Here is a 27,470-nt window from a genome sequence, read left to right on the forward strand (position 1 = left end):
GAGAGGCATCCTTGTCGCTGAGCTGTGCTGTGGCTGGAGGGGTTCCACTGTTCTCACCACTGACCCAGAGCAGTCCCATGGGGCCTGTTTACCCTGCGCTGAGCCAGGGAGCCTGCGGAAGAGGGGAGTGAACAAGAGGGGGTGAAGGGGCAAGAGGGAGGAGGCTGAGGGATTTGGACCGAGTGGGGAGTCCTTGGGGGCGGGGGTAGGGGGCGGAGAGGGCGGGGCTAAAATATTTCGGACCCTGCCAGCCCCAAACTCTGCCAGGGCTGCTCCTTCTAGGCCCGGGACCAGAGACTTGAGGGTGGGAGGACAGGTACGTCACCTCCCCTGACAGCCCCCCCCCCCCCCCCCCCCCCCCCCCCCCCCCCCCCCCCCCCCCCCCCCCCCCCCCCCCCCCCCCGTCCCCCCGCGGTCCTTCCCTCGGTGCCCCCCTTCCAGTCCCGGATTCCAGGCCGCCCCCTCCGCGGCTCAGAGCGCGAGGGGCCGCCTCCCCCTCCATCCCCTCCTCGGTTGGACCCTCAGATCCTGCCTCCAGTCTCGGCTCCTGGCCCCATGGCTCCGGGTCTGGTCCCCACGAGACCCCCGCGGCCCGAGTCCAAGGCCCGCCCCCTCGGGGAGGCGGATGTGGGAGGCTCGGGCCGGGACGCAGCCTCGATCCCGGGGCGGGGTGTGGGGGGGCGGCCGCGGGGGGCGGCTGCCCTCGGGGTCTGGGAGCCATGCGGGGGATGGTCCGGGCCCTGCGGCCCCAGCAAGGGGCGAGCTGGCCGCCCGTCGGCTAGTTGGGCAATAGGAAACGGTTTATTAGGAGGGAGTGGTGGAGCCGGGCCAGGCAGGAAGACGCTGGAATAAGAAACATTTTTGCTCCAGCCCCTTTCCCAGTCCCGGGAGGCCGCCGCGCCATCCGCGCGGAGCGAGCCCCTCCCGGGTCCCAGCGCCGTCCCGGGCCGCACACGACCCGCGCCGCCGTCCAGCGCTCGCCGGGCTACCTCGGCCTCCGCCGGGGAGGGGACGTGCCCGGCCCGCTGCCTGCAGGGCGGGCCCAGAGGTGAGTCCAGGTCCGCGGGCCGCCTGACCCCCGCCCCTCAACCCTGCAGAGGCCCTTATTGGGGCAGATCCCAGACAGCGTCTCAAAGAGGTCGCCGTAGGGTCTATCCCGCTCCTCGCTGGGGCGAGCTGCCCCTCACCTTCCCCGCACATCTGCGCGTGACCCCATCTGAGACTGGAACAGACTGGGCTGGGAATCAGAAAACTTCTGGCTCCTGGGGCTAGTCACTTCACTTCTCTGTTCCCCTAGCCTCATCTGTAAATGGGCAGAAGGGATTCCCGCTCTTCTTCCCAGACAGGGGACCCCCGAGTCTGTCCAGGCAGCTGCCTTCACCTGGGAGGGAGTGTCCACTTCCTGAGCGTCCCCTGGAAGCCCACCTTTCCCGGACCAACCTCTACAGCTCTTGCTTAAGGCACCTGCCACTGTAATTCCCTCGAAGAAACCTCACCTCCAAACCCTACGCGGTCAGATAATCCCCATGCCATGGTCTTCCCTAGGCATCCAGGCCAGGGGCTTTCCCAATCTCCCTGCAGTCTGGCACCCCAGGCTGGCCCTGGAGGTCAGTACTGTTAAGAGCATCTCTGGCCTGGCCACCCACCCCCTTTTCTTCTTGAACGACAAGGGCATAGTGGACTCTAGCCCTTGGCCTCTCTATAGGAGGGGTTTCTCGTTGAGTCAGGCTCTGTCCTCTCTGATCCCTCTCTGCCCCATTTGCCCTGATCCCTCTCACCTCCCATCTCATGGGGTGGTAAAAATCGCTACCGTTTATGGAGTACCTACTATGTAGTCTTAGATGTGCACTGAGCTCCATTTCTCTCATGTCATCCTGGCCACAGTTTAGCGAGACAGGTTTATTATGCCCATCCTCCTGAAAGGGAAAGAGTTTTGGACCTGCGCCATTTGTCCAAAGCCCCATGGATGGTGTAAATGGTGCTATTACATTTTGGGTGGCATTTATTAGGCGCTAACTGTGTATCACTTAGTTTTCTGCTAAATAAGTACAGCGTACCCCTGAAATGAGCACTCTTCTTATTCTCATTTTTTTTTTTTTGTAGGGAAGCCTAAGCCTCAGAAAGTTGAAGTAACTTGCCCCACATCTCATAGCTCTAAGTGGCAGAGGCAGGATTTGAACTCAGGCAGAGGCAGGATTTGAACCCTGACCCCTGTGCTGTCTGGTGCTGCCTGCGCTTTCTGTCTGGCCCTAAGATTCAGGCCTGATGTTCCATCACCCTGGCCGTGAAGGGCCAGGGAGATGATGCCGTTGAAAGTGTTGTGTGTATGGGAAGGGCAGCTAGTCCGTGCTGTTTGGCTAAGACCTGTTGACATGCCAAGCGAGGCTCTTCCAGCCCTGTGACAATTCCTAGAGTGTGCTGGGGAGAAGCAGAATGACAGCCACCTTCTGGGCGCACCCTGACTCTTAAGACCAAGAGTCTTAAGACCAAGCCTACAGCAAGCAGATGATTTCTGTCTTCACATCTAAACAAACCCGCATCGGGCACCCGGCGATGACAACAGCTGTGTGCCATCTGTTACTGTCCACAAACCCCACTTGCTCTCTTTCTGCCTTTGAGGGACTCACTGAATACCAAGGAATTGGAGACAGGAAATGTCCAAGGGAGGATTTATTCCCAGCAGCATAAGTTGATCAGGACACAGGTGGTGATCGCAGGCGAGAAAGTTAATGTTCCTGAGCCTCAGTTTCCCCACTGGGTGGTTGCCAGGATTAAATGAGATTAACCGTGAAAACTGAGTCCTTGGCCCCTGAATAGTATTCAGAGACAGTCAATTCTTATCAGGAAGGCTTTCATGGTGGTAAGTTAACATTTGAAATTAGCTTGGCACCTGGGATCTCTGCCCCCGAGTGGCGCTGCTTCTGTCCACAGATCTTCCAGCTTCGAAGTGGAGGGATGCACCCGCCTTGGGGAGTCTGTGCTGGAGTCAGGTCTCAGGGCAGATCCGTCAGGGTCGCTGGGAGTTCAGACTGGTCTGGACATAGGACCCTCCTGTACTTCGCTCCATGCTGGGCCCGGCTAAAAGCTGGAGGAAGAATCCCTGTTTTACTCCCCCATATTCCCGAGATTCAACCAGAGGTGGATTCTGCAAATGCTGCCAGGCTCTCCCTGCACTGTGGCTGAGCCTGGGAAGCTGGAGAACAAAGCCCTCACCCCGCCCTCACCTCTGCAGGGGCTCCTCCAGCTGGGGAGGGGAGGTGCCCTGGTGGGAGTGAATCTCCACCCTCGGCACCCTGATCCCTGACCCAGCAGGGCCCACACAGCGAAATGAAAAGTGGCCCGGATTTAGCCCCATGTAGGGCACATTTCTCAGGGGGTGGTACCCATGCCAACTGGTGAGAATTACCTGGAGACCTTTTTAAAAATGCATGCTTCTTGCTGGTCCCAGATGGACTGAAGTCAGAATTTGGAAGGGGGGCGAGTAAGGCCAAAAAATGTGCATTTCTAACGAAGTACTTCAAGCAATTCTAATGAGTAATAAAGTAGGTAAGGGGGGTACACTGGGGCAAAGTCAGAGAAATGGACGCATGGGTACAGGATCTGAAAAGGATGCCTGACTTCATCCTTCCAGTTATCCACCCTTTCTTTCCTACCCTGTGCTTTCTCCTTAGCTGCTCTCTGGGAAACAAAGGCTTCCACGGATGGCTTCCCCACCCCTACCACAGGCGACAAATTCAGCTCCTCTGGAGCTCCTTCTCCAGCTACCAGTTGCACTGCTGGACAGAGTCCTCACTGCCTGCCCGGGGTGGGGGGGGGGGCAAGAGGCAGGAGGTCAGGCAAGAGACTGGGGACACAGCTGCAGCAGCCCAAGGCTCTGTTTCCTCCCCCAGCCCTGGGCCTCTGGGGCAGAGGAAGCCCAGGCAGGAAGGCCAGAGCTGCCACCAGCCAGAGAGGCCCATGAGCCACACACGTCGCCCCGAACCATCCTACCCTCAGGGCCTCAACACCATGGAGCTTCATTTGGTACCATTCTTAGACTATGGGCCTGCCAAAGCCCATGTGGCCAGACAGCCAGCCCTCCCAACCTCCCTGGGTTATGCCAGAAGTCACTCCCACTCCCTCGTGTTAGCTGCTCCTGCCTGGGGATCCAGTCGCCAGGCACACACCCGCACCCTCGCCACCATTCCGAAAGTCCTTCTTGCTGTCTGCCCTCAGTCCTTGCTGCAGTGTGTCAGCCCTTATCCTCTTGTTCTCAGCCTTTGAGAAATGAAGAAGGGGGTGACTTCTGGAGCACTAGATGGTTTGGGACCTGGGTTGGGGACTATCCTAGATCAGAATTACTTCCCTAACCCTCTCTACCACACTTCTGGAAAAGTTCAACCTTAACCAGCCATGGAAGGTCAAACATTCAGTGCCTAAGAATGTTTCACTTCCCCTCCCACGTTCACTGGCCCTACCCCCACCCCTTCCCAGGACAGCAAGGAGAGGGAAGGGAGGGGCCAGGGAATGGCTCAGAGTGGGTGCCTTATACTCTGGTGATGTGTAGAGGGGTTTCCTTGCACCTGGTGTGAGCCAGCGCTGTTCAAGATCTGTACGGTTGTTATAGCCCAGAGGACTCAGACCCAGGCTGTCACCTGGATTGGGAGACAGAATGGAGGAAGCAGTGGCCTGGGAGTCTGAACACCTGGGGTGTACTCTTGTTACTGCCACTGACCTTGGACAAGTTTGACCTTGGACGAGTCTCCGGGGCTGTCTGAGGTTTAATCTCTATCTTTTCTAAAATAAGGAGCTGGGCTTTGTGGTTCCCAAGGTGTCACCCTAGAATTCTGTCATGGGGCGGTCCCAGCTGCAAGTGGCTCTTCCAGACCCTGTAGCCACCCCAGCCTGCCCTGAGAACACACCCGGAGCTCTTTACTGTGCGTGACTCCTGCCTGTTCTATCCAGACCCCAATCTAAACAATCTTGATTCCTGTTCCCAGCTTGGCGGGACCCTGAATGGCAGGAAGTGAAGACAGGAGCCTGTTTATATTTGAGGCAGCCAGTGCTGGGGAGGGGGGAGGCGGGGGGGGCACTGGGAAAGGGGTGGACAGGGAGGGGATGGGCAGGAGCAGAGGACCAACGGGTAGGGGGGGCTGCTGAAGAGAAGCTCCTTGCACCCCGGCCCCATGCCCTCTCTGCCCTCCAGTCTGAACTCAGAAGCAGGGGTAAAGAGCTGGGAGTCCCCCAAACTCTCTGTCACTTAAGCATGGCTCCCCCACCCTCTACCCCTAACAGGATGGTTTCCATGGGGAAGTGAACCAGGACTTCCCCTGTAGGCCCCGCCCCAAAGCCAGACACAGGGAGTAGAGAGGAGGCCTCCCTGCCCCCCCCAAAACTCCCAGTAATTTCCTCTGGGTGGGAGGGACCCACAGTCAGTGGCTGAAAACTCCGAGGGGATCACATTTCACAGACCTTACTGCACCCCCTCTCCTCTTCAGGGACCATGATCTTGGACCCCCCTAGGAGAGGCCTTCTGATGTTCCTGATGGCCTTGGGCCTGACCCAGAGTAAGTACTAGGAAAGCAGGTAGGGGACAGGGGCTGGAATGGGGAAAGAGCTGGCTGGGTTCAGCTCTTGCTGGGGCTGAATTTGAGGAGCTAGAGAGAGGGGCTACTTAGGAGCTTGGCTGGAGGGTGGGAGGCAGGCTTAGTTAGAGTAAGCCCCCTGCTACCCCAGCCCTCCTTTGTGTCCTTCTGATGCAAACCCATGGGCTGATGCTCTACTGGCCTCCACGTTGGGCACCTCTATCTGGAGGGTGCAGAGAGTGGGGACGTTGACAGGGAGGGCCTGGGAGAGCACTCAGAGTTGGGGCTGGGGGCCAGAGCTGGGCCTAGAACCCAAAGGGAAGGTTGTAGGATCAGGGAGGGTACAGTAGCCTGGTTCTCATCATGTCAGAGGGTAAGGTTCTAGAAGGAAGGATGATCTAAGGATGGGACTAAAGGAGCAAGGCCTCAGGGGTTGTGTTTGAGAGGCCAGAAGGGAGGGGCAACGTGACGGACACGGGTGTGAGGCCCAGCCTAGGAGTGGGGCCCAGAGTGGCTGAGCTTCCAGTGTGTCTCGCAGGTGACCCCATGAAGCCCTCTCGGGGCCCGCTGGTCACCTGCACCTGTGAGAGCCCACAGTGCAGGGGGCCTACCTGCCAGGGGCTCTGGTGCACGGTCGTGCTGGTGCGGGAGGAGGGCCGGCAGCCGAAGGAGCACCGGGGCTGCGGGAGCCTGCATGAGGAGCTGTGCCGGGGGCGCCCCACCGAGTTCGTCAACCATTACTGCTGCTACAGCAGCCTCTGCAACCACAACGTGTCCCTGGTCCTGGAGGGTACGTGCGGCCGCCCTGGCCAGCCCTCCCCATCCTCTCTGACCCTTCCTCCCCGCCCTGCTCCCACCTCACACTCTGGCAAGGAGGGGTGGTGGGAGGAGGGGAGGCAGGACCCTGGGATCTGACTGGCAGAGTGGCCAGGCGGGGGGATCTGGCTTGGTGGTAGCTGGGCCTCCGTGTCCCCCTCCACCAGCCACCCAAATTCCTCCGGAGCAGCCGAAGGTAGATGGCCAGCTGCCTCTGATCCTGGGCCCCGTGCTGGCCTTGTTGGCCCTGGGGGCCTTGGGGGCCCTGGGCCTGTGGCATGTCCGGCGGAGGCAGGAGAAGCAGCGGGCCCTGCACAGCGAGCTGGGCGAGTCCAGCCTCATCCTGAAGGCATCCGAGCAGGGGGACAGCATGCTGGGGGTATGGGCTTGGGAGAACCTGGCATGCGGGTTGGGGAGGGGGGGAGACAGGAGCCATAGAACCAAAGGGGGTGCTGAGGGACAAGTAACCAAGAAAGGTGCAATCGCACTCAAAGATCTGGGGGGTGGGGGTTGCTGGGCGAGTGAGGAGCATGTGAGGACAGTAGCGGGTCCCAGCTGAAGGAGGAAGAAATGGCCTGGGCCAGGTGGTGCAGCCCATCAGTGGCCTGTCCGTATCCCTCAGGATCTCCTGGACAGTGATTGCACCACGGGCAGTGGCTCAGGACTCCCCTTCCTGGTGCAAAGGACAGTGGCACGGCAGGTGGCCCTCGTGGAGTGTGTAGGTGAGCTGTGGAGGGGAGGTGGGACTGAGGGCTCCTGTGAGCTTGCAGGAGTGAGCAAGCTCTTGGCCTCCAAGTCACAGGCAGGGCCAGGTCCCGAGTGGGAATTCTGCTGGGTAGGGAGTGGCCCAGAGATGGGTCAGGGCAAGACTTTCTGCAGGTGCTGGGGTAGCCAGGCAAATGGGGCTGGGGCTGGACTAAGCGAAACAAACATCAGGATTTTGCAGTTGGGGTCAGTGCAGCATCAAGATGGGGGTTTCTTCTGGGGTTCCCCATGCCCAAGGGCTGTGCGTGCCCATATGTGACCTCTACCATCCCTCCCACCTTTGGATTAGGCAAGGGTCGCTACGGCGAGGTGTGGCGTGGCCTGTGGCATGGTGAAAGCGTGGCCGTCAAGATCTTCTCTTCAAGGGATGAACAGTCCTGGTTCCGGGAGACTGAGATCTATAATACAGTGCTGCTCAGACACGACAACATCCTTGGTAAGTTGGGAATACTAAGCCAGACCCGGGGCTTTCAGCCCTCTGCCCTCATGTCACCTAGTCAGGCCTGGTGACACTGACCTAGTCCTGAAGGACACCTGTCGGCCCCTCAGCCCCGACCTCTGACTCCAGCTCCCTCTCCGACCTAAGCCAGACCAGCCTCCACCCCCATCCCCAGCTTTGCCCTGACCATCTCTCCTCTGTCCCCAGCCCTGACCCTGACCCCAATTAGCCCAGCCTCCTTTCTCCCTTGCCCCTCTGCTGAGCCATCTATGGACCCTCTGCCCATAGGCTTTATCGCCTCAGACATGACCTCCCGCAACTCAAGCACGCAGCTGTGGCTCATCACGCACTACCACGAGCACGGCTCCCTCTACGACTTTCTTCAGAGGCAGACACTGGAGCCGCAGCTGGCCCTGAGGCTAGCTGTGTCGGCTGCCTGCGGTCTGGCTCACCTGCACGTGGAGATCTTTGGCACGCAGGGCAAGCCAGCCATCGCCCACCGAGACCTCAAAAGCCGCAACGTCCTGGTCAAGAGCAACCTGCAGTGCTGCATCGCTGACCTGGGTGAGCTGCTGGGCAGGGGCGGACGCCGGCCGGGCGAGGGCTCGAGCACCCTCCCTCCCCGCTTTGTCCTTTGTGTGTGTGTGTGTGTGTGTGTGTTGACAATGATGCTTCTGATCAGTGCTTTAAAACCTCCTGGCGCTTGGGTTGTCTATTTCACCTCTGCAAGAGCCCCACGAGTTGCCTGGCGGCTTTGAAAGCCCAGACTCCTCCTGGCGTACCACCTGGGCTCCAGGACTTGGGAGAAAGGGGCAGGGTACCAGGAACCTGGGTTGTCCCCCTAGCTTCACTTGACTGCATTGCTCCCCTCACCGGGCCTCGGGGTTCTGCTCTGTGAAATGGGCACAATAACGCCTGCTTTGCCGACTCACATCTCTCTGGGCACTTGGGCACCTAGCAGGAGGGCTACACAAGCCAAGTATACCAGGGACAGGTGGGCCCGGGGGTGCAGTCTCCCAGCCGGCCTCTGGGCAGGTGTCCGTCTGCCTGCTGCTCCATGTCCCACCGTCTCTCTCCATGCCCTCCTCGCCTCCTGCACCCCAGCTTCCGGGGCCACCCCGGAGTCTGGGGCTCGGCTGAGTAGCAGGAGTGACAGGCCCGGTCCCCACAGGCCTAGCTGTGATGCACTCCCAGGGTAGTGATTACCTGGACATCGGGAACAACCCACGAGTGGGCACCAAGCGGTACATGGCCCCCGAGGTGCTGGAAGAACAGATCCGCACCGACTGCTTCGAGTCCTACAAGTGGACAGACATCTGGGCCTTTGGCCTGGTGCTATGGGAGATTGCCCGTCGGACCATTGTCAACGGTGAGGGCCTGCCCTGCGCAGGGTTGGGGAAGGGGCCTGGGGCAGATGGATAGACAGGCGGACAGGCAGGAGACAGGGGCCTCCTGCCACAGATGGTATCCATGGCCTGAGGGTTCAACTGAGTGACCTTTTAAGGTGTGACTCTGGGAGTCTGTGAGTCTGGCTGTGAAATCCTGGATAATAACAGAAATATCAGTAGCGGCTAACTTTTATTGAGCTTAAACATGTTATATCCATGTATTATCCTAGTACATCGTCCCGTGTTGGCAGGGGGTGGTGCCACTTCGTGGTTAAGAGCGTGGGTTGGGAATCACACCACCTGGGCTCCGTTCCTGACCTTACCATTGACCATGGGCAGGTTACTTAACCTCTCTGTGTCTCAGTTTCATTTGAAAAGAGGAATGAAGACAGCTCAAGTTGTTGAGATAATCCCAGGATAGTATATGAAACTATTCTGGGGCTCGGTAAATATTCATGGCAATTTATTGTAGTAACGAATGCCTGACACAGTATCGTCCCCATTTCCCAGGTGAAGGTACTGAGGTACAGAATTACTGAGGGCTGGAGGCAGCGCCGGGGTCTGAAATCCAGGCTGTCGGACTCTGGGTCCGTGGTTTCTTTGCTGCAAAAATACAGGATAGAATAGCGTCTACACTGCCTGCTTATCGCTGCCTCGTTATGACTGTGGGTGCCTGTGAATGGGCTGGGAGCAGGTGGAGGGACCCTGTTCCTGCTGGCTGGGACAGGGGTAGCCCTGGGGCCGGTGCCTTCCCAGCCCTGGGGTGGATGGATATTGGGTGGTGGTCTGGACCAGGCTGGGGAGGCTTGTCAGTCTCCATGGAGGCTGTCTATGGGGAGGGATTGTTGGCTGTCCTGACAGGTTGGGGACAACCTCAGGATATGACTGGAGCTCTGTTCCTTGGGGACAGGGACCTTTTCCATTTCCTGAGCATCTGCTAGTAGCCACCCCCAGGCCAGGCTTCATTTCCCCTTAGCATTGACAGGTGAAGGGCAGAGTGTAACCCACCAGTCCCTCTGGGAGACTCTTGAGGAGCTCAGATTCCTGTCCCCTCAGGTGTGAACTCCTAGGCTAACATTGGCTGGGGCAGGGGGCACCTGGAAGGAGCCGAGGCCCCTTGGATGAGGCTGCCGGCGGAAAGAAAGGGCTGGCCTGGCCAGGGCTGATGGGGGAGGCTGGCTGCAGACTCCTGGGGCGGAGGGAAGCTCTGTCAGCCCCACACAGATTCGTGGCGCATTATAAACACTGTAATCTGGTGTCAGCCCCGGCACTGATTAAAGGCCCATTAGACACACTCAGGCCTCTGTGCAGCGCTGATTAGGGCTCGAGCGGCACAGGGGCCGGCCTGGAAGCCCGCCATGGAGAGAACAGCTGGTGTAGGGCTCTTCTGAGGTTGTGACTGTGTGGCCATGGCCCCCCACCTCAGGCTGGGAAGCAGGGGCGGGAGGAGGGGTCTGGGGGGCCTTCTCTGGTTCTGGCCTCTTCTGCCTGAGCTGTCCGCAGCTCTGCAGGCAGCGTTTTCCAGAAGGTTCCTGCTAAGGGATGTTGGGGAGGAGCAGCGCTGGTGAGGGGGGCAGCGAGGCCTGTGCTGTCGTTGACAGGGGCTGGCTGTTATGTGGACTTGGGTAAAAACCCCTTTCTTCTTGTGCCACATCGTCCCCCAGCAGTAGGCCAGCTCTCCCCCGTGAGCAGAGCTCGGAGGTCAAGAGTGTGGGCTTTGGTTAGCGCGTCAGGGCTCACTTAAATCCGTCACTTACTTACCTGTGTGATTTTCGCCAAGTTTCTTCACCCCTCTGGCCTTGGTTCCATTGTTTATAAAATGGAGCTAATAGTATGACTTATCTCACAGGGTTGTTGTGAGGATTTAATGCTGTGAAGTTAGGACAGCACCCTGCACGGCGTACGTGGCCAGTAAATGTGTTTTGTTTTTGTTTTTAAAGATTTTATTTATTTATTTGACAGAGACACAGCGAGAGAAGGAACACAAGCAGGGGGAGTGGGAGAGGGAGATGCAGGCTTCCTGCTGAGCAGGGAGCCCGATGTGGGCCTTGATCCCAGGCTCCTGGGATCATGACCTGAGCCGAAGGCAGACGCTTGATGACTGAGCCACACAGGCGCCCCCAGTAAACGTTTTTATCAGGCATCTGGGAGAGTAGGGACCTGGGAGCAGTGCCTGGGCCCTGGGTGGGAGGCAGCCACGGAGAGACTATAATGAGGTCCAGCCTAGGAATCTGATGAGATGAGTTTAAGTCTGGACTCTGCCCTTACTAGTGGTGTAACCTTGGGCTTACCTTCCCTGAGCATCAGTCTCTTCATCTGTAAGCTAGAGGTCACAATAATACCCAGGGGGTTGTGACAAAGATGAAGAAGGGGGAGCACGAAAGTATTTATAGCACAGTGGCTGGCATCTTCTGGGGAGTGCAAGTTCAATAGTCATAGTTCTTTTTTTTTTTTTAAGATTTTATTTATTTATTTGACACAGAGAGAGAGAGGGATCACAAGTAGGCAGAGAGGCAGGAGGGGGAAGGGGCAGGGAAGCAGGCTCTCCGCTGAGCAGAGAGCCCGATGCGGGGCTTAATCCCAGGACCCTGAGATCATGACCTGAGCCAAAGGCAGAGGCTTTAACCCACTGAGCCACCCAGGCATGCCATCAATAGTCATAATTCTTACTATTTGTAAACATATTGATTATATTTTAGAGGCCCTTTCAGGGTTAGCTTGGGTCAGATAGCTGGTTTTCTGGAACTTGGGACAGAAGGTGGGCAGGGCTCTCCTTGGGGTGGCATGGAGCCTTCCTGGGGTGCCAAGTGACAGTCCCATCCCCCCTCCATCCTCAGGCATTGTGGAGGACTACAGGCCACCCTTCTATGATGTGGTGCCCAATGACCCCAGCTTTGAGGACATGAAGAAGGTGGTGTGTGTTGATCAGCAGACCCCCACCATCCCCAACCGGCTGGCTGCTGACCCGGTGAGGCCTCGGTGGGGACCGGGGTGGCACGAGGTGGTGGCTCACTGGGAGTTCTGGCCCCAGGAGCATGTGCCTGAGGTCTTTGCCTCCCCTGGAGAGGTTCCAGAGGATAGAGTCCAGAGTCCCTCTCTGGGGACCCCCTCCCCCATCCCTGGCCTGTGGACCCCTGAGATTTGGGTTATGCTGGGATGTTCAGAACCTTCCCTCTGGCCCGAAAAGTCGGAGTCTCTCAGCTGCATTTCTTGCTATGAACTTTCATTGTTGCTGTTTGTTTTTGTTTTTTTCTCAAAACCCTCTACATGCATACGTAAGACACATACACATGTGTACATAAACACATACAGGCACGCACATGCTTCTACACAAACATATCCTCACGGATACATATGTGGCGTGCACAGACATGCCAGACTCTCAGCCCTGGGCAGACAAAGAGCATGTCTCCCACGCCTCCTCACTTCCCTGTTATCTGTCGCTGGGCTGGCTGACAATAAGTGCTCAATCAATGTTTCTGGATAGAGCGAATATACATGGATACACACATAGGTGCACAGACACATGTATGTTTCTGCAAAACATGCATATCCATAAAAAACCACATATATGCACTGCTCTGCATACACACACACTCTCTCCCTATCAGGGGGCAGCTTGAGTTCCGAGGTTGGCTCACCCTGGGGCCACTGAGCGCCCTGGGCTGGGTTCCTCCGCGGGCACTCCCCCAGTGGCCGCTGGGCCCAGCCGGGGCTGGTGGAAGTGCTGGGAGAAGCTGCCCTCCGCACGGGGGTCTGGCCATGGAGGGGCCCCTAAGCTTGCACATCTCCCCTTCCCTGGATCTTGGCGGAGGTGGGGGGTGGGTATAAGGCATTCCACAGACCCTCCTCGCAGAAGGGGGCCTGAGTGCACCCGAAGAGCTGGGTTGCAGCTGTCTTTCCGTCCTGCCTGTTGCCTTCCACCTGCTTCTCACTCCACCATCTTCCTCTTCCTCTTCCATCTCTCTCTCCTCTCCTCCTTGCTTCCATTCTCCCCTCCCTTACCACACTGGTTTCCCTCTTTCCCTCCTCAACGCTCTCCTCCTTTCTATCCTGCTTCTGTCTCCCCATTTCTGGGTGTCCTCCTTGTCACTCCATTTCCAGGTGCCCCTGACCCAGGTCTCTGCTTCCTCTCCTCTGTGTCTCCCCCCTCCCCCAAACAGGTCCTCTCAGGCCTGGCTCAGATGATGCGGGAGTGCTGGTACCCCAACCCCTCTGCCCGCCTCACTGCACTGCGAATCAAGAAGACACTGCAGAAACTGAGCAACGGTCTCGAGAAGCCCAAAGTGATTCACTAGCCACAGACCTGAAGCCCGACCGACTCCCCTCTGCCTGCAATGTATGTGGGGCGGGGAAGCAGACGGTGGCCCAGGGGTGGCTGTGCCTGCCGGCTCATCCAGCCAAAAATACAGCTGGACTGAAACCCGATCCCCCGCCGTCTGGCCTGCTCAAAGCAGCAGGCTCCCTGACGCCTGGCTCCCTCCTCACCCTCATGCCCCGGTGCAGTCCCTACCAACCCCAGGACAGGATGCGAAAGAGGCCCCAGAGCCAGGGTGGCCAGGCCAGGGAATCCCAGTCGCCGGCCCGGAGCCCAGGCCTGCACTTTTCCCCCTGCCCTCGGTCAACCCCGCTGCCCCACCAGAGCTGCCAGGGTGACGCAGGGTTCTCTCTAGCCTTCAGTACACATCCTGCCTCTGGCATCAGCCCCACACCCACAGTCCATCATTTCCTCTCTGGGCTTGTCCGGGGCCTCTGTCTCCTGGACAGGACCCCACCAGCCCAGCGCCAGCCGCCTGGGAGAGCTGGGGCCTGATCCTGGGCCCCTTCCCCATGCCCTCCCTAGCTCACTTCTTAGGGCCTTAAACCCAAGGAATCCTGCTGCAGGCGTGGCTGGGTTGGAGGACTGTGGAGAGGTAGTTGGTCAGATTGGGGAGGCCCAGGACCTTCAGAACAACGGGGAGACGCTGAAGCCAAGCACAGCTGGGGAAAGGCTCAGCTGGGAGTCAGGAGACCCATGTTCTGGTCCTGGGCAATTGCTCTACGGGACAAGAATGAAGTCTTCACGGTCTGGAACCTTTGTTTCCTCATCTACCTATTGCAAGATTCGGTCCTGATGTCCTTTGAGATTTTGTCAGCTCTAATTTTCTTTGACATTTCAGCCTGTGTCAGGGGTCAGTCAGTTCATCTGTTCCTTCTGCTCCTTTTGCCCAGCCCTGGTAGTTTGCCTCAAGGTGGGGACTTGAAAATGACTTAATCTGAGGCCAGGAGCGCCTGAAAGGTCTCCTAGACAAATTCTACAAGCTCCAGTTCCCACTTTAACTCAAACCAGTGGCCATCCTTGGATTCAGACAACCCTGGGCCTTTTGGCAGGCCACTCAACCCACTCTGGCTTAGCCTCTCTGTCCAGGGCTGAGAAGGACTGAGGGCTGGCTTCCTGCAGGGCCTCCAAGGCTCAGAAGACATTTGGCTCTGGCCAGCAAGCCTCCAGCACCCAGATTCCTGCTCGCCACTGGCCCCTGGCCCGGGCCCACAGCCTTGGCCAGGCCCCAGACAGTGTGTGTCTAGGAAGAACCTGGTGGCTGTGGAGAAACACATGGAAAGTTCAGCATTTGGCCGTGTCAAGGGTGTAGGTCCGTGCCATGAAGAGGTTACCCCAAACCCTGGGTGGGTGGATGGGCTGGAGGTCAGTGGATTGAAAGTAGAGCCTGAGGGTTGGGGGATGGGGACGCTCAGCCTAGGGACAAGGACAGTTTCAAGCTTGGAAGACCTAGCATCTCTGCCCTCAGGCCACAGTGGAGAAGGACCCTGTTTTCCCCAGGAGGTGACAAAAGTACAGCCTCCTCCCTCCTGCTGTGAATGACCCAGCACAACCTCCCAAGGCAGCCTGCGTGCTGCTTCCACCAGCCACAGTGGCACTTTCCCAGGCCTGTCTCCCCAAGTTGTGCAAGGCCCACAGCACAATCAGGAAGTGAAACTGGGTGAAAACAGAAAGTGAGAGGGACCTGCTGGGTCCTCAGATGAGCTCGGGGCACTTTCACGTCTTCTGGTCACTGGAACCCACCCCATGCCAGATCTTTATCTCTGTTGGATTGGGGGAAGGGGGACAAAGCATCTTCTCCTGGGACTCCACAGCCAGAAATGGAAGGCCACAGCTCCCCATGAGGCTGGAAAATCCCGGAGGGGGAGAAGGTCTGAGGCAGGAGGTGGAGTGACGGGGGCCTCTCTGTTGGGAAAGAGTAGTTAGTGGCTAGGGAGGGAGGGAGGCCCTGGGAAGAGCAGTGCACCTGGTGCTCCTGTCTGAGGGTAGGAAGGTGTGACAGGGCCTAAATTACAGTCTGTCACCTGGGGACGTTGTGGGAGCACTTAGGTTGTGCTTAGCACATAGTAGGTCGTCAATAAACCGTGATCGAATCTCCAGCTCCTGCTGAGTTTTCCCAGGCTGGTTGGTGCCTCTGCAGTGGCTTGACGCAGGGAAAACCCGAGGTGGCAGGGAGGGAGTGGGTCCCAGAGCATCATGACCGGTCTTGCCCTTCCGGGTCAAGTCACAGCTGGCACAGACCCCCGCACGCGACCCTCACAGCGGCCCAAATCTCAGTTCAGTCCCTCTGCTGAGAGCTGCGCCTGCCACACCGCCCTCTGCTGGCGGACGGCTGCCCAGCAGCCGCCTCCCGCCCCGCCCCTGCGCCGGGACCCGCGGGCCCTTCCCGGAACCAGACCGACTCCCGCGCGCTGGGCGCAGCGTGCGTGCGCTGTGTCAGACCTCGGTTTGCAGGGACTGTCCCCTGAAATACACACCTAGGAACGAGCTTTCTGCGTCTTTACGCAGGTGCAGCGTGGACCCGCCCACCTCAATTTCTCTGTTCATTCCCTTCCCAAATGCGGCCCCCACCTTGCCTGGAGTCGGCTCGCTCATCCCTAAAATGGGAAGGAGCTCACATCCTCCTCAGGGACCCATCTTGGCATCCTGCGCTTAGAAAGCACCTTCCCTACCCCTAACCCCGGGAAACTGGGGGCCAGGAAGTGTCATAGGGGAGAGAGGTACTGAAAGAAGCATAGAGGGTCTCCACCATCTGACTTTCCAGCCTTGAAAATTTGCGCCTTTGTATTTGAGGCCCTCTTAGGGAACCGCAGAAAAGGTACCCTAATTCTTTCTACCGCCGAGGACGGACACCACTCCCTACAGACCGCAAGTCGGCCTCATGCCTGGTGTCCACGAGAGTCTCCTGGGGCTTATATCCATGGACGTGCCCACCACGCCCCCACGCCTCCCCACCCTCCTTCCCAGAGGAACCTTTAGACCAGCTTTGGGGAAATTAGATCGTTCCTGGTGTCCCACAAAGGCAGCCTTTCTCCTCCCTGGTCCTTACATCCCCACCCTGATGTCCACACTATGGTTGGACTTGGCTGGGTTCAGAGAAAGGAGAATTGACACATTGCCCTCCAGGGTTAGAAAATCCCTGGGAGATCACCATGTCCTAGCCTCACTCTCCCACTTAGAGCCTGGGGAACGTGCCTGTCCATGGAAGAAGGAGACCATTGACTTCTTTGCAGTTTTGCCCTGCTTTCCTGGGGGACTCCAACCTCTAATTTTCTTACCTGTACACAGAGGGAGAGGATCATCTGTGTAATGAGAACCCTCCCTAAGGGGTGATGAGTGTCTGTAATATGCCCAAGTGGGGGTGAAGGTAGTCTCCAGAGCATGAGCTTCGAAGCTGAGGACCACGGTTCCCCTGCCAAGGCCTCAAGGCACCCAGCCTCCTAAGGACGGTTCTCTCTTCTTCTGCCCAAAACACCAAACTCCCTCAGTCCCACCCCACTTCAGCCTTCAAAGAGGGTGTTCTGCTTCCTCCCAAACCTCCCTTGCATCAAGACTAACAGACCAAGATGTGGCCATCCTCATGTGTAAGAGACCCAGGCCTGGAGGTGGAGCAGAAGGGTGCACGTCCTGAGTCCAGCCTCCCCGGGCGGGGACCGATGCTATCTGTGCCGCCATCACTCTAGGTGGGCGACTCTTGGAAGGAGCCGTTTCCACCAGGGCCACATTCAGTTTGCTAGAAATAGAGACAGGGCTTCTTGACTTTGCATATAATTTGCATAATGTCATAGACACAGTCTATTTTCAGGCAGATTTCAGGTTAAAGTGTTGTCACTTGCTGCCCTGCAGGGTGTCACGTCTGGATGAGTCTCTCTTCTGTTCTTTCTCACCCACCCACTCTTACTGACCTAGATCCCAACTGCAGGAGCAAGTGGCGAGGTGAGGGGGAAGAGTGGGGTTGTCCGGGGAGAGACGAGGACAGGGCAAGAGGCACGCTGGAATTTCCATGATGGGCAGAGGGCGAAGGAATGGGAAACGAGGTAGCCTGCACTCTGTTCTTCAGAACCTTTCCCGTCTCTCCCAGCCAGGAGAACGGCCAGTTCCCATACTCTTGATTCAGGCTTCTGCCAGTTTGAAGAAAGACATCTCGATCAACCTGTTCCTCTGAGCCACCCATAAACCCTTGCTTGGCCCAGCTATCCCTCTTGGGTGTTTATTTTCAGCACTAAGATTTGATCTTCGCCTCCTGTGAAATCTGACCCACAGTCCGGCCCTCTCCTGGGAGTCCCATCTGGGAGACTAGGATCCTGGTCTGATAATCTGTGTTTTTAAAGCACCTGGCACATAGTAGGAGGTCAATCAGCGCTAGAGCTCCTCTCCTTCCCTCCGTCTAGAAGTCGGTGCCAAGCTCCTAATTGTCCCAGCCCCGGATGCCCTGCACAGCCACCATCCTCTGAGGGCTCGAGCTAGAAAGGCCAATTGGGGTGACTGTCACTAAGTTGTCGGTGACCTTGGCAGGTCATTTGGCCTCTCCTCAGCTAGAAAGGAGGGGGTTTGGTGGGCTTTAGGGCCAAGAGCAATTCTTATTTCATAGCTTGAGCTGTTCGGTGACTTGTCCTTGGTCACAGAGAGCTGGGGTGGAGCCCCAGCCTCCCGCAAAACGTTCGGCCTCAGGGCCTGTCTGGTGCGCTGTCTCAGTACGTAGACCCAAGGATTTACCAGATACCAAGGCAAAGAGACTTACCGGGTCCTGGGAATCATAAGGCCACTCGGTCAGGCTGGACAGCAACAGTGCGCTACCCAGAATTCCCAGTCCCTGGCGTCCAGTCCCCCTGGACCTGCCTCGTCCCCTTAGGCAGGCGTTTCCTGTTGATAAGAAGCTCAGTCACAAACACTGATAAAGAGATGAAGAAAGGAAATTGACGGGCTTGGGTATAATGGGCATTTTGTCTGCCTTTTCTACCTTCTTCCTTCTCCCAGTACCCCTCCCCCACTGCTTCCCAGAACTGAGGCAAAAACATGCCCCCCACCTCCACTGTTGGCCTTATTTTGTGGTTTCCAGGAATTTGGCCTCACAGAGCCCTTAGAAGCAGAGCCTAGCTTGACCTGGTTGGGGGTGGGCTGGGGCACGGGGTCAGAGCTCAGTGGCAGGAAACACTGGGTGCTGTGAGGCCCCCAAGTGCAGGGAGAAGGGCAGTGGCAGCAGGAAGGAAGGACGGTCAGGCACAGGTTGCATCCGTGACCTTCCCTCTCCCTCCTTCCTGCAGAGGCCTGGCTCCAAGTAGTGGCTAGGTGGCTGCATAGTCTATAATTAGTGGATTTTCCATAATTTTAGTCTCAGGCTCATTACTGGAAAATCTCATTAATTTTGACTCCACTAATTTGGAACCTGTGATTCTTCAGGACAAGGAGCCGGACTGATCTTTAGAAAAACAAACACAGCAAACAAGTTTGCAAAGCATCCTGGGCTGCCCTTCTTGGTTCTGGATTTGTAAACTCAGCTGGACGAAGGCAGTTTTTCACAAGCATCCCCCACCATGTAGTTAGGATAACCTGCCACCAGGTGGGTGATGAGGTCTTACCGGCCAAGTAGGCTTTAAGTAGCCATTGCTCAGGGATAGTGGTGTTCTAAAGATCTCTACTTAATATCTTCTCCCCTCTCCCGCCCCGCCCCCCCACCCCCGTCTTCCCCAGAGATGTAATTCCTTAATGAAACATGCGAACGTGAAGGAGTAGAATAGATGGGTCTCTGAATGGCCGGGGTTTAAAAGAAAAACAACAGCCATTTAGCCACTCAGTGACTTTCTCTTGAATTCCTGTTTCCAGTCCTGCTACCCTTCTGACCAGGGTCTCCTGGCTTCCGTCCCTCGTATCTTTCATTGCACTTTGGATGCTTGAGGAAGGAGCAGAGTAGTAGTCAAGATTCCAGCTGGGTTTTCTGTTTAGTAATTAGTAATTCAACAGATTTATTCTTCTTTTTTTTTTTTAAGATTTTATTTATTTATTTGACAGAGAGAGATCACAAGCAGGCAGAGAGGCAGGCAGAGAGAGAGAGAGGAAGGGAAGCAGGCTCCTTGCTGAGCAGAGAGCCTGATGGGGGTCTCAATCCCAGGACCCTGGGATCATGACCTGAGCTGAAGGCAGAGGCTTTAACCCTGAGCCACCCAGGCGCCCTCAACAGATTTATTCTTAATTTAACTTTATTTTCTAACTTTTAAGATATATTTATTTGAGAGACAGAGAGGGAGAGAGAGAAAGAGAGAGAGCAAAGAGGGAGAGTGAGAGGGAGAAGCAGGATCTCTGCTGAGCAGAGAGCCCGATGCGGGACTCAATCCTAGGATCCTGGGATCATGACCTGAGCTGAAGGCAGAGGCTTTAGCCCACTGAGCCACCCAGGCACCCCAAAAGGAGCATTTAAAAAAATATATTTTATTTATTTGACGGAGAGAGAGCACAAGCAGGGGGAGTGGCAAAGGGAGAGGGAGAAGCTGGTTCTCCACTGAGCAGGGAGCCCAACACAGAATTTGATTGCAGGACCCCAGGATCATGACCTGAAAGGAAGGCAGACACTTAACTGACTGAGCCACCCACGTGCCCCAAAAGTTGCATATTATATACACTATTCTACACCTTACTTTTTTTTTCCCTTTTTTAAAAAAAAGATTTTATTTATTTATTTGACAGAGAGAGAGAGAGAGAGCAGAAGCAGGGGGAGATGCAGACAGAAGGAGAAGCAGGATCCCCACTGAGCAGAGAACCTGAATGGGGGCTCCATCCCAGGACCCTGAGATTATGACCTGAGTTGAAGACAGATGCTTAACCGGCTGAGCCACTCAGGCGCCCCAACACCTTACTTTTTTCACTTAATATACCTTGGGGGTGCCTGGGTAGCTCAGTCAGTTAAGTGTTTGGCTCTTGGTTTCAGCTGGGGTCATGATCATGATCTATGGGTTGTAGGGTCAATCCCCTCATGGGGCTCCATGCTCAGCTCAGAGTCTGCTTATCCCTCTCCCTCCCCCTCTGCTCCTCTTCTGATGGCTCTCTCTCTCTCTCAAATAAATAAATAGAATCTTTAAATATTAGGGAAGAAAGGCTAGGTTGTTTAGATACTGTTGGGAATGCTAGATCATGGTTTTGAGAAAAAGTGTAGCTGGGGGGCGCCTGGGTGGCTCAGTGGGTTAAGTCACTGCCTTCGGCTCAGGTCATGGTCCCAGGGTCCTGGGATCGAGCCCCGCATCGGGTTCTCTGCTCAGCAGGGAGCCCGCTTCCTCCTCTCTCCTGCCTGCCTCTCTGCCTACTTGTGATCTCTGTCTGTCAGATAAATAAATAAAATCTTTAAAAAAAAAAAAAAAGTGTAGCTGGGTCTCTACTTTTGCATTCCATATAAAGATGGCCTCCAAATGGATTAAGGACCAAAATGTGAAAGCAAAACTGGAAGGCCAATAAAAGAAAATGAAAGAGGACATCCTTGTGACCTGGGGGTGGGGCAATACTTAAATAAGACCCCAAAACACAAACTGCAAAACAAATAAATCATATAGATATATCAGTTCACCCTTCAACTCTACACCATAAATAAATTTAACATAAATAAATTCATAAACTTAAAAATAGATGGTAGACTGAAAGAAGATATTCCTTTTTTTTTTAAGAGTTTATTTATTTATTTGGCAGACAGAGATCACAAGTAGGCAGAGAGGCAGGCAGAGAGAGGAGGAAGCAGGCTCCGTGCTGAGCAGAGAGCCCGATGAGGGGCTCGATCCCAGGACCCTGAGATCATGACCTGAACCTAAGGCAGCAGCTTAACCCACTGAGCCACCCAGGTGCCCCTGAAAGAAGATATTTGTAATCCCTAAAATTTTAAGGCATTAGTATCTACAACATATGAGAAACTCCTGCAAATCAATAAGACCCAATTAAAAAACGGGCAAAGATGTGAAGAGTCAATTATCTAAAAAGGAAGCCCAAAAGACCAACAATCTGGAAGGGAATGCTTTAATTCAATAGTGGTCCAAGAAATTCATGCTTAAATGACATAAAAACTAATATCCATCAAATTGGCAAAATCTGAAAAGGGGGTAGTGCCAAGTGTGGGCAAGGATGTGGGAAAATAAAAACTCTGTGTAATTCTTTTTTTTTAAAAGATGTTATTTATTCAGGGGCGCCTGGGTGGCTCAGTGGGTTAATCCTCTGCCTTCAGCTCATGTCATGGTCTCAGAGTCCTGGGATCGAGCCCCACATTGGGCTCTCTGCACAGCAGGGAGCCTGCTTCCCTCTCTTACTCTGCCTGCCTCTCTGCCTACTTGTGATCTCTCTGTCGAATAAATAAATAACATCTTTTAAAAAAAGATTAAAAAAAAAGATGTTTTTTGCTTTTTTAAAAAAAGATATTATTTATCTGAGAGAGAGAGAGAGAGAGTACAAGCACGGGGAGGGGCAGAGAGAGAAGCAAATGTGGGACTCGATCCCGGGGTCCTGGGATCATGACTTGAGCCTAAGGCAGATGCTTAACCGACTGAGACACCCAGTCACCCCTTGCACAATTCTTGTACAAATGTAAATTGGTATAGTCTTTTTAGCATTACTTAGTGAAAGTGGGTGTGCCTATCCCATTTGACCTCAAGTGTGATTACTTTTCTGCATCCATATCTCGGCAGAGTTCTCAGACAAGTCCACAAAGGGACATGCGGGAGGGAGTTCAACACAGTGCTGCTTGTGGTAGGAGGGAGGGAGCCACCCTTCGTGTCCATGAATGGGGGAATAGCTAGGTAAAATGTTATAAATGAATATTTCAGAATATTATGTCATTCAATGAACCAGATATACATACAGCAACATGGATAGATCTTAAAAAAATGCAGAATTGATTGGCAAAAAGAGAATGAGAACACAATGCCTTTTATATAAATTTATATATGCCTTTTATATAAATTTAGAATGCATAAAAGAATGACAGCAATCCTACTTCTGGGTATATATCAAAGGAATTGAAATCAGGATCCCGAAGAGATATCTGCAGCCGTGTTCATTGCAGCATTATTCATGATAGCAAAGACATGGAAGCAACCTAAAGGTCCGTTGACAGACAAATGGATAAAGAAAATGTGATAGGGGTGCCTGGATGGCTCAGTTGGTTAAGTGTCTGCCTGCTTGAGATCTCTCTCTCTGTCAAATAAATAAATAAAATCTTGAAAAAAAAAAGAAAGAAAAGAAAATGTGGTATATTGGGGTGCCTGGCTGGCTCAGTTGGTGGAGCACACAACTTTTGAACTTGGGATTGTAAGTTCGAGCCCCACACTGGGTGTAGAAATTACTTAAAAATAAAATCTCTTGGGCGCCTGGGTGGCTCATTGGGTTAAAGCCTCTGCCTTCGGCTCAGGTCATGGTCTCAGGGTTCTGGGATCGAGCCCCGCATCAGGCTTTCTGCTCAGCAGGGAGCCTGCTTCCTCCTCTCTCTCTGCCTGCCTCTCTGCCTACTTGTGATCTCTGTCTGTCAAATAAATAAATAAAATCTTCTAAAAAAATATTCTTTTGGGGCGCCTGGGTGGCTCAGTGGGTTAAGCCGCTGCCTTCGGCTCAGGTCATGATCTCAGAGTCCTGGGATCGAGCCCCGCATCGGGCTTTCTGCTCAGCAGGGAGCCTGCTTCCTCCTCTCTCTCTGCCTGCCTCTCTCCCTACTTGTGATCTCTGTCTGTCAAATAAATAAATAAAATCTTTAAAAAATATATTCTTTAAAATAAATAAATAAATAAATAAATAAATAAATAAATAAATAAATAAAATCAGGAGCGCCTGCATGGCTCAGTCAGTTAAGCATTCAACTCTTGATTTTGGCTCAGGCCATGATCTGAGTCAGGAGATTGAGCCTTGTATCAGACTCCACGCTGGGCATGGAGCCTGCTTAAGATTCTCTGTCTCCCTCTCTCTCTGCCCCTCCCCACCTGCTCGGGCAAGCACCTCTCTCTCTCTCTCTCTCTCAAAATAAAGAAATAAAACCTCTCCTTTTTTCTTTTTCTTTCTTTCTTTTTTTTTTTTTTTTTAAGATTTTATATATTTACTTGACAGACAGAGATCACAAGTAGGTGGAGAGGCAGGCAGAGAGAGAGAAAGGAGGAAGCAGGCTCCCTGCTGAGCAGAGAGCTGGATGCGGGGCTCGATCCCAGGACCCTGAGACCATGACCTGAGCCGAAGGCAGAGGCTTTAACCCACTGAGCCACCCAGGCGCTCCTTTTTTTTTCTTTTTTAAGATTTTATTTATTCATTTGAGAGAGAGAGACACAGCTAGAGAGAGAACACAAGCAGGGGGAGTACAAGAGGGAGAAGAAGGCTTCCCTCTGAGCAGGGAGCCCGATGTGGGGCTCGATCCCAGGACCCTGGGACCATGATCTGAGCTGAAGGCAGATACCTAACGACTGAGCCACCCAGGTAACCCATAAATAAAATCTCTTACAAAAGAAAATGTGGTATATATCTATATCTGCATATGAGGGAATATTATTCGCCCATTAATTAATGTTAATATTTAAAAAGGAGGAAATTCGGGACACTTGGATGGCTCAGTCATTTAAGTGTCTTTCTTCAGCTCAGGTCCTGATCCCTGAGTCCTGGGATCGAGCCCCACATCAGGCTCCTTGCTCAGCCGGAAGCCTGCCTCTCCCTCTCCCACTCCCCCTGCTTGTGTATTTTTTCTTGCTGTGTGTCTCTCTATCAAATAAATAAATAAAATATTTTTTTAAAAAAGGAGGAAATCCTGCCATTTGTAACAACATAGATGAACCTAGAGGACATTATGCTAAGTGAAATAAGCCAGATACAGAAGGACAAATACTACAAGATATCACTTATACAAGGAATCTAAAATAGTCAAGCTCATAGAAGCAGAGGGTAGGAGGGTGATTATCAGGGTTGGTGGGGGGAGGTGGAAATAGGGTATTAGTAGTCAAAGGTACAAAGTTTCATTTACACAAGATAAATAAATTCTAGAACTCTGCAGTATACAGCCTATTGTTAACAATACTGTATTGTATACTTAAAAATACGCTCAGAGGGTAGACCTTATGTGTCAAGTGTTCTTCCCCCCCCCCCCAATAATAATAGAATGCATGCGTATCCAAAACAATGCTACATTCTTCCCCAGGATATGCATGCATTTAAAGACATTATCAGAGACGCCTGGGTGGCTGAGTCTGTTAAGCCACTGCCTTCGGCTCAGGTCATGATCCCAGAGTCCTGGGATCGAGTCCCACATTGGGCTCCTTGTCCAGCAGAGAGCCTGCTTCTGTCTCTGTCTCTGCCAGCCACTCTGCCTGCTCGTGCTCTTTCTCTCTCTCTGACAAATAAATAAATAAATAAATAAATAAATAAATAAAAAGACATTATCAAAGGAGCTCCAGGGTGGCTCAGTCTGTTAAGCGTCTGCCTCTTGATTTCAGCTCAGGTCTTGATCTCAGGGTGTGAGATCGAGCCCCAGAGGGCTCCGCACTCAGCGGAGAGCCTGCCTCAGGATTCTCTCCCTCTCCCTCTGACTCTCTCCCTCTGACCCTCTCCACTGTTCTCTCTCTCTTTCAAATAAAGAAATTAATTAAAAAAACAAAAACAAAAACAAAAACAAAAACCACGTGCAAATTCACCAGAGTGCCTGTGGGGTGAGGGGAGCAGGTGGATGGGGATCATGAAGGGGATTGGAGAATGAGGTAGAAAATACAACCCGAGAGGCGTCTTGCTGCCTCGCACTGGCCAGAGATGCTCACAGGCAACCGCGTGACTGACCTGAGGCCCATTGTGGGGGTTGGTAAGAAAACGCGATCCACACCCGCCGAGTTTTTGGGTCCTGACAGCCATCCACGAGCCTGTGACCCTGGACCCCAATCGGCATAAACTAATCAGCTTCCCCCTCTTGAAACGCGGATAATATCCAAAGGTGGTTGTGAGCATGCTGGGCAAAGGGCCCGGCCAGAACTGGTGTTAATAATAATAACACCAAAACCAAAACCAGGACAGTAGCCTCACCGAGGGTGTTGACGCGCGTCAGTTCCGAGGAGCTCCAGCACCGCTTGGTGTCAATGCTTCTAGCTTTGTTCCTCTCTCAAGTGAGAAGAGAGAAAGGCAGTTCCCTCTCCCCAGCCCCTAGCTCTGTAATCTCCCTGGCCTCCTTATCTGTGCAGCAGCTAAAAAGGGGAGATTTGCAGGACAAGGTGAGAGCATAAGATTGCACACACACATTATATGGGCTCTGTCTATATGCGTGCTTATTTCAATTAGAAAAAGCCTTCTCATCCTGTTCTCACTGGCTGATCCCTTTGGATCAATACTTTAGTTAGGTCTTTTGTGAAATGAAATTTATATTCACGCTCCACTGTTCCCTTAGTAACAATCTCCGGCAATCAGATCTGCTCTCTGGTGGAAATGGCCTTTGGAAAGTGCCTGTGTGGGGCACAGTTGCACGATCTTACCTTTGCCAGAAACAGTTTTCTGATGTAGTCCGTATCTTTTCCAGAAAAAAAAAAAAATTAACTACATTTAAGCAGACTTAACAAGGTCTTAAAATAGATATAAAGTGGTTTCACCCCACAAGGGGAATTCTTAAAATACTAAAGTACTGTTTTTAAGCATAGTCAAGTACTTCAGAAAAACTAATTTACATTCCAAACAATTTCTATGCTAATTACAAATGATCCTTTCCCAACTGCTAGGTAATATTTTGCGTTACTGTATGTACCTGAAATGAATAAAATTACCTTTCTTTTTTTCTTTCACCAATATTCACTCCTTCAAACTGGCCTTTCTGCAATTCTTCCAGATTAGCATTTTTATTGTTATTTCAGGTGTGAATTTGAGAATTTGATCCCATAGTGTTGAGGTAAAAACCACAAAAACAGATTTATCACAGTTATCTAAATGAGATGGTTGTCAATCTCAGATTTCCACTGCTTTTGCCTTTTCATAGAAAATGAAAGCCCAGGGCCTCAGGTTCCTCTCTCTTAATGACCCTTCACTCTTTCGAATGAATCTTCAACTTGCCTTTCTCTGTGGGTCCTTCCCACCAGGGTGTAAACTCACTGCAAACAAAAATCTCTCACCTCTTCCAACCTCACCAATCTCTCTCAACCACCCCTCCCCTTGCTGGTCACATTTATTGGAAAAGTCTCTTCATCGCTTCCCAGTCTCGGCCCACTGCCTTCCAGCTCTGCCAAGGAAACTGATCTGTTAGTGGTTATCATGGCCTCCTTGTTGTGAAATCCAGTGGCCCCTTATCAGTCCTTCCTTATTTATCTCAACCTTTAGGCGACTTCTGACTGCTAACCACTCCCACCTCTTGGCTTTCCTGCGACACACTCCAGACCTCACTCCTGCCTGGGTTGGGGGTGGGGACCCTGTCTCAGACTTTTATGCAGGGTTCTCTTCTTTGCCTCTTCCATAAATGCTGGCGCTCGGAGCGTTCTGTCCCTGTCCTCTCCTCCATCTACACACATCCCTGAGTGAGCTCATCGTTCCTTGGTTTTAATGCTCGCTGATGACTCTCAAATCTGTGTCTCCAGCCCACACATCCCTCCTGAGCTCTAGACCTTAAGCATCCCCTGCTTCTGGACTGCTTCTTGGATGTTTCCCAGGCTTCTCCAATTCATCATGTCCCAAGCAGAACTCGTTATCTGTCACCCCAAACTTGCTCTGTCCCTGATGTTCCAGAGAATGGTATTACTATCCAAGCAAACGCATGAATTTGTTCATGACTTCCTTCTACCTATCACCACCCCCATCAGTCGATCAGTCAAACCCGGACTCTTGTCCCTTCCAACTCCCAATTACCTCTCCGGCTCTGCCTACCTCTCTCCATGCCCACCTTGGTCCCAGCCACCAGCATCTCTCACCTAGGTTAGTGGGAAGTCCTCTTTCGGGCCTGCACCCATCTAGCCCCTCCAGTTCATCCTTCACACTGAAGCTGGAGGAGTTCCTCTAAAATACAAATGTGTATCCCATAATGTTCTCTGCTGCCTGCCACTGCCTTCAGGTTAAAGTCCAAACTCCTTATTAAAAGGCTGGTATTGCTTGATCTGAGCAGCCTGCAACATTCATTCCCACAGCCTTCCTCTCTCTTTGTGGTCCAGTCACACTGGATTTCCTCTCTTCAGCTCCATAGACCCACAGTTCCTCTTTTGCCTCTGGGCCTTTGCACATGCCATCCC

The 27,470-nt window shown here is 53.6% G+C and overlaps 1 protein-coding gene across 3 annotated transcripts; it reads left to right on the forward strand.

Moving 5' to 3' along the window:
* Positions 1 to 866: 866 nt before the first annotated feature.
* Positions 867 to 15,382, forward strand: LOC111157941 (activin A receptor like type 1). Of its 3 annotated transcripts, none has more exons than XM_022519682.1 (9): positions 867 to 1,048; positions 5,478 to 5,546; positions 6,103 to 6,354; positions 6,548 to 6,759; positions 7,003 to 7,102; positions 7,435 to 7,581; positions 7,873 to 8,148; positions 8,756 to 8,953; positions 11,810 to 12,930. In XM_022519682.1, the coding sequence occupies exons 2-9, from the start codon at positions 5,483 to 5,485 to the stop codon at positions 12,457 to 12,459; spliced, it is 1,899 nt and encodes a 632-aa protein (XP_022375390.1). In that variant the 5' UTR covers positions 867 to 1,048; positions 5,478 to 5,482; the 3' UTR covers positions 12,460 to 12,930. The 3 variants fall into 3 exon arrangements, with proteins under 3 accessions (XP_022375390.1, XP_022375391.1, XP_022375392.1); XM_022519684.1 differs by lacking the exon at positions 867 to 1,048 and adding an exon at positions 13,136 to 15,382 and having other exon boundaries at positions 11,810 to 11,940; XM_022519683.1 differs by lacking the exon at positions 8,756 to 8,953.
* Positions 15,383 to 27,470: the final 12,088 nt, after the last annotated feature.

This window comes from Enhydra lutris, unplaced genomic scaffold (assembly GCF_002288905.1).
Source record: "Enhydra lutris kenyoni isolate GAN:26980312 unplaced genomic scaffold, ASM228890v2 scaffoldscaffold56, whole genome shotgun sequence".
Taxonomy (NCBI): domain Eukaryota; kingdom Metazoa; phylum Chordata; class Mammalia; order Carnivora; family Mustelidae; genus Enhydra; species Enhydra lutris.

Coding starts and splice junctions, on each gene's coding strand:
- LOC111157941 (XM_022519682.1), top strand. CDS start 5,483: ATGATCTTGGACCCCCCTAGGAGAGGCCTTCTGATGTTCCTGATGGCC. Junction 8,149..8,755: donor GTGCTGCATCGCTGACCTGG/GTGAGCTGCTGG, acceptor CGGTCCCCACAG/GCCTAGCTGTGATGCACTCC. Junction 8,954..11,809: donor CCGTCGGACCATTGTCAACG/GTGAGGGCCTGC, acceptor CTCCATCCTCAG/GCATTGTGGAGGACTACAGG.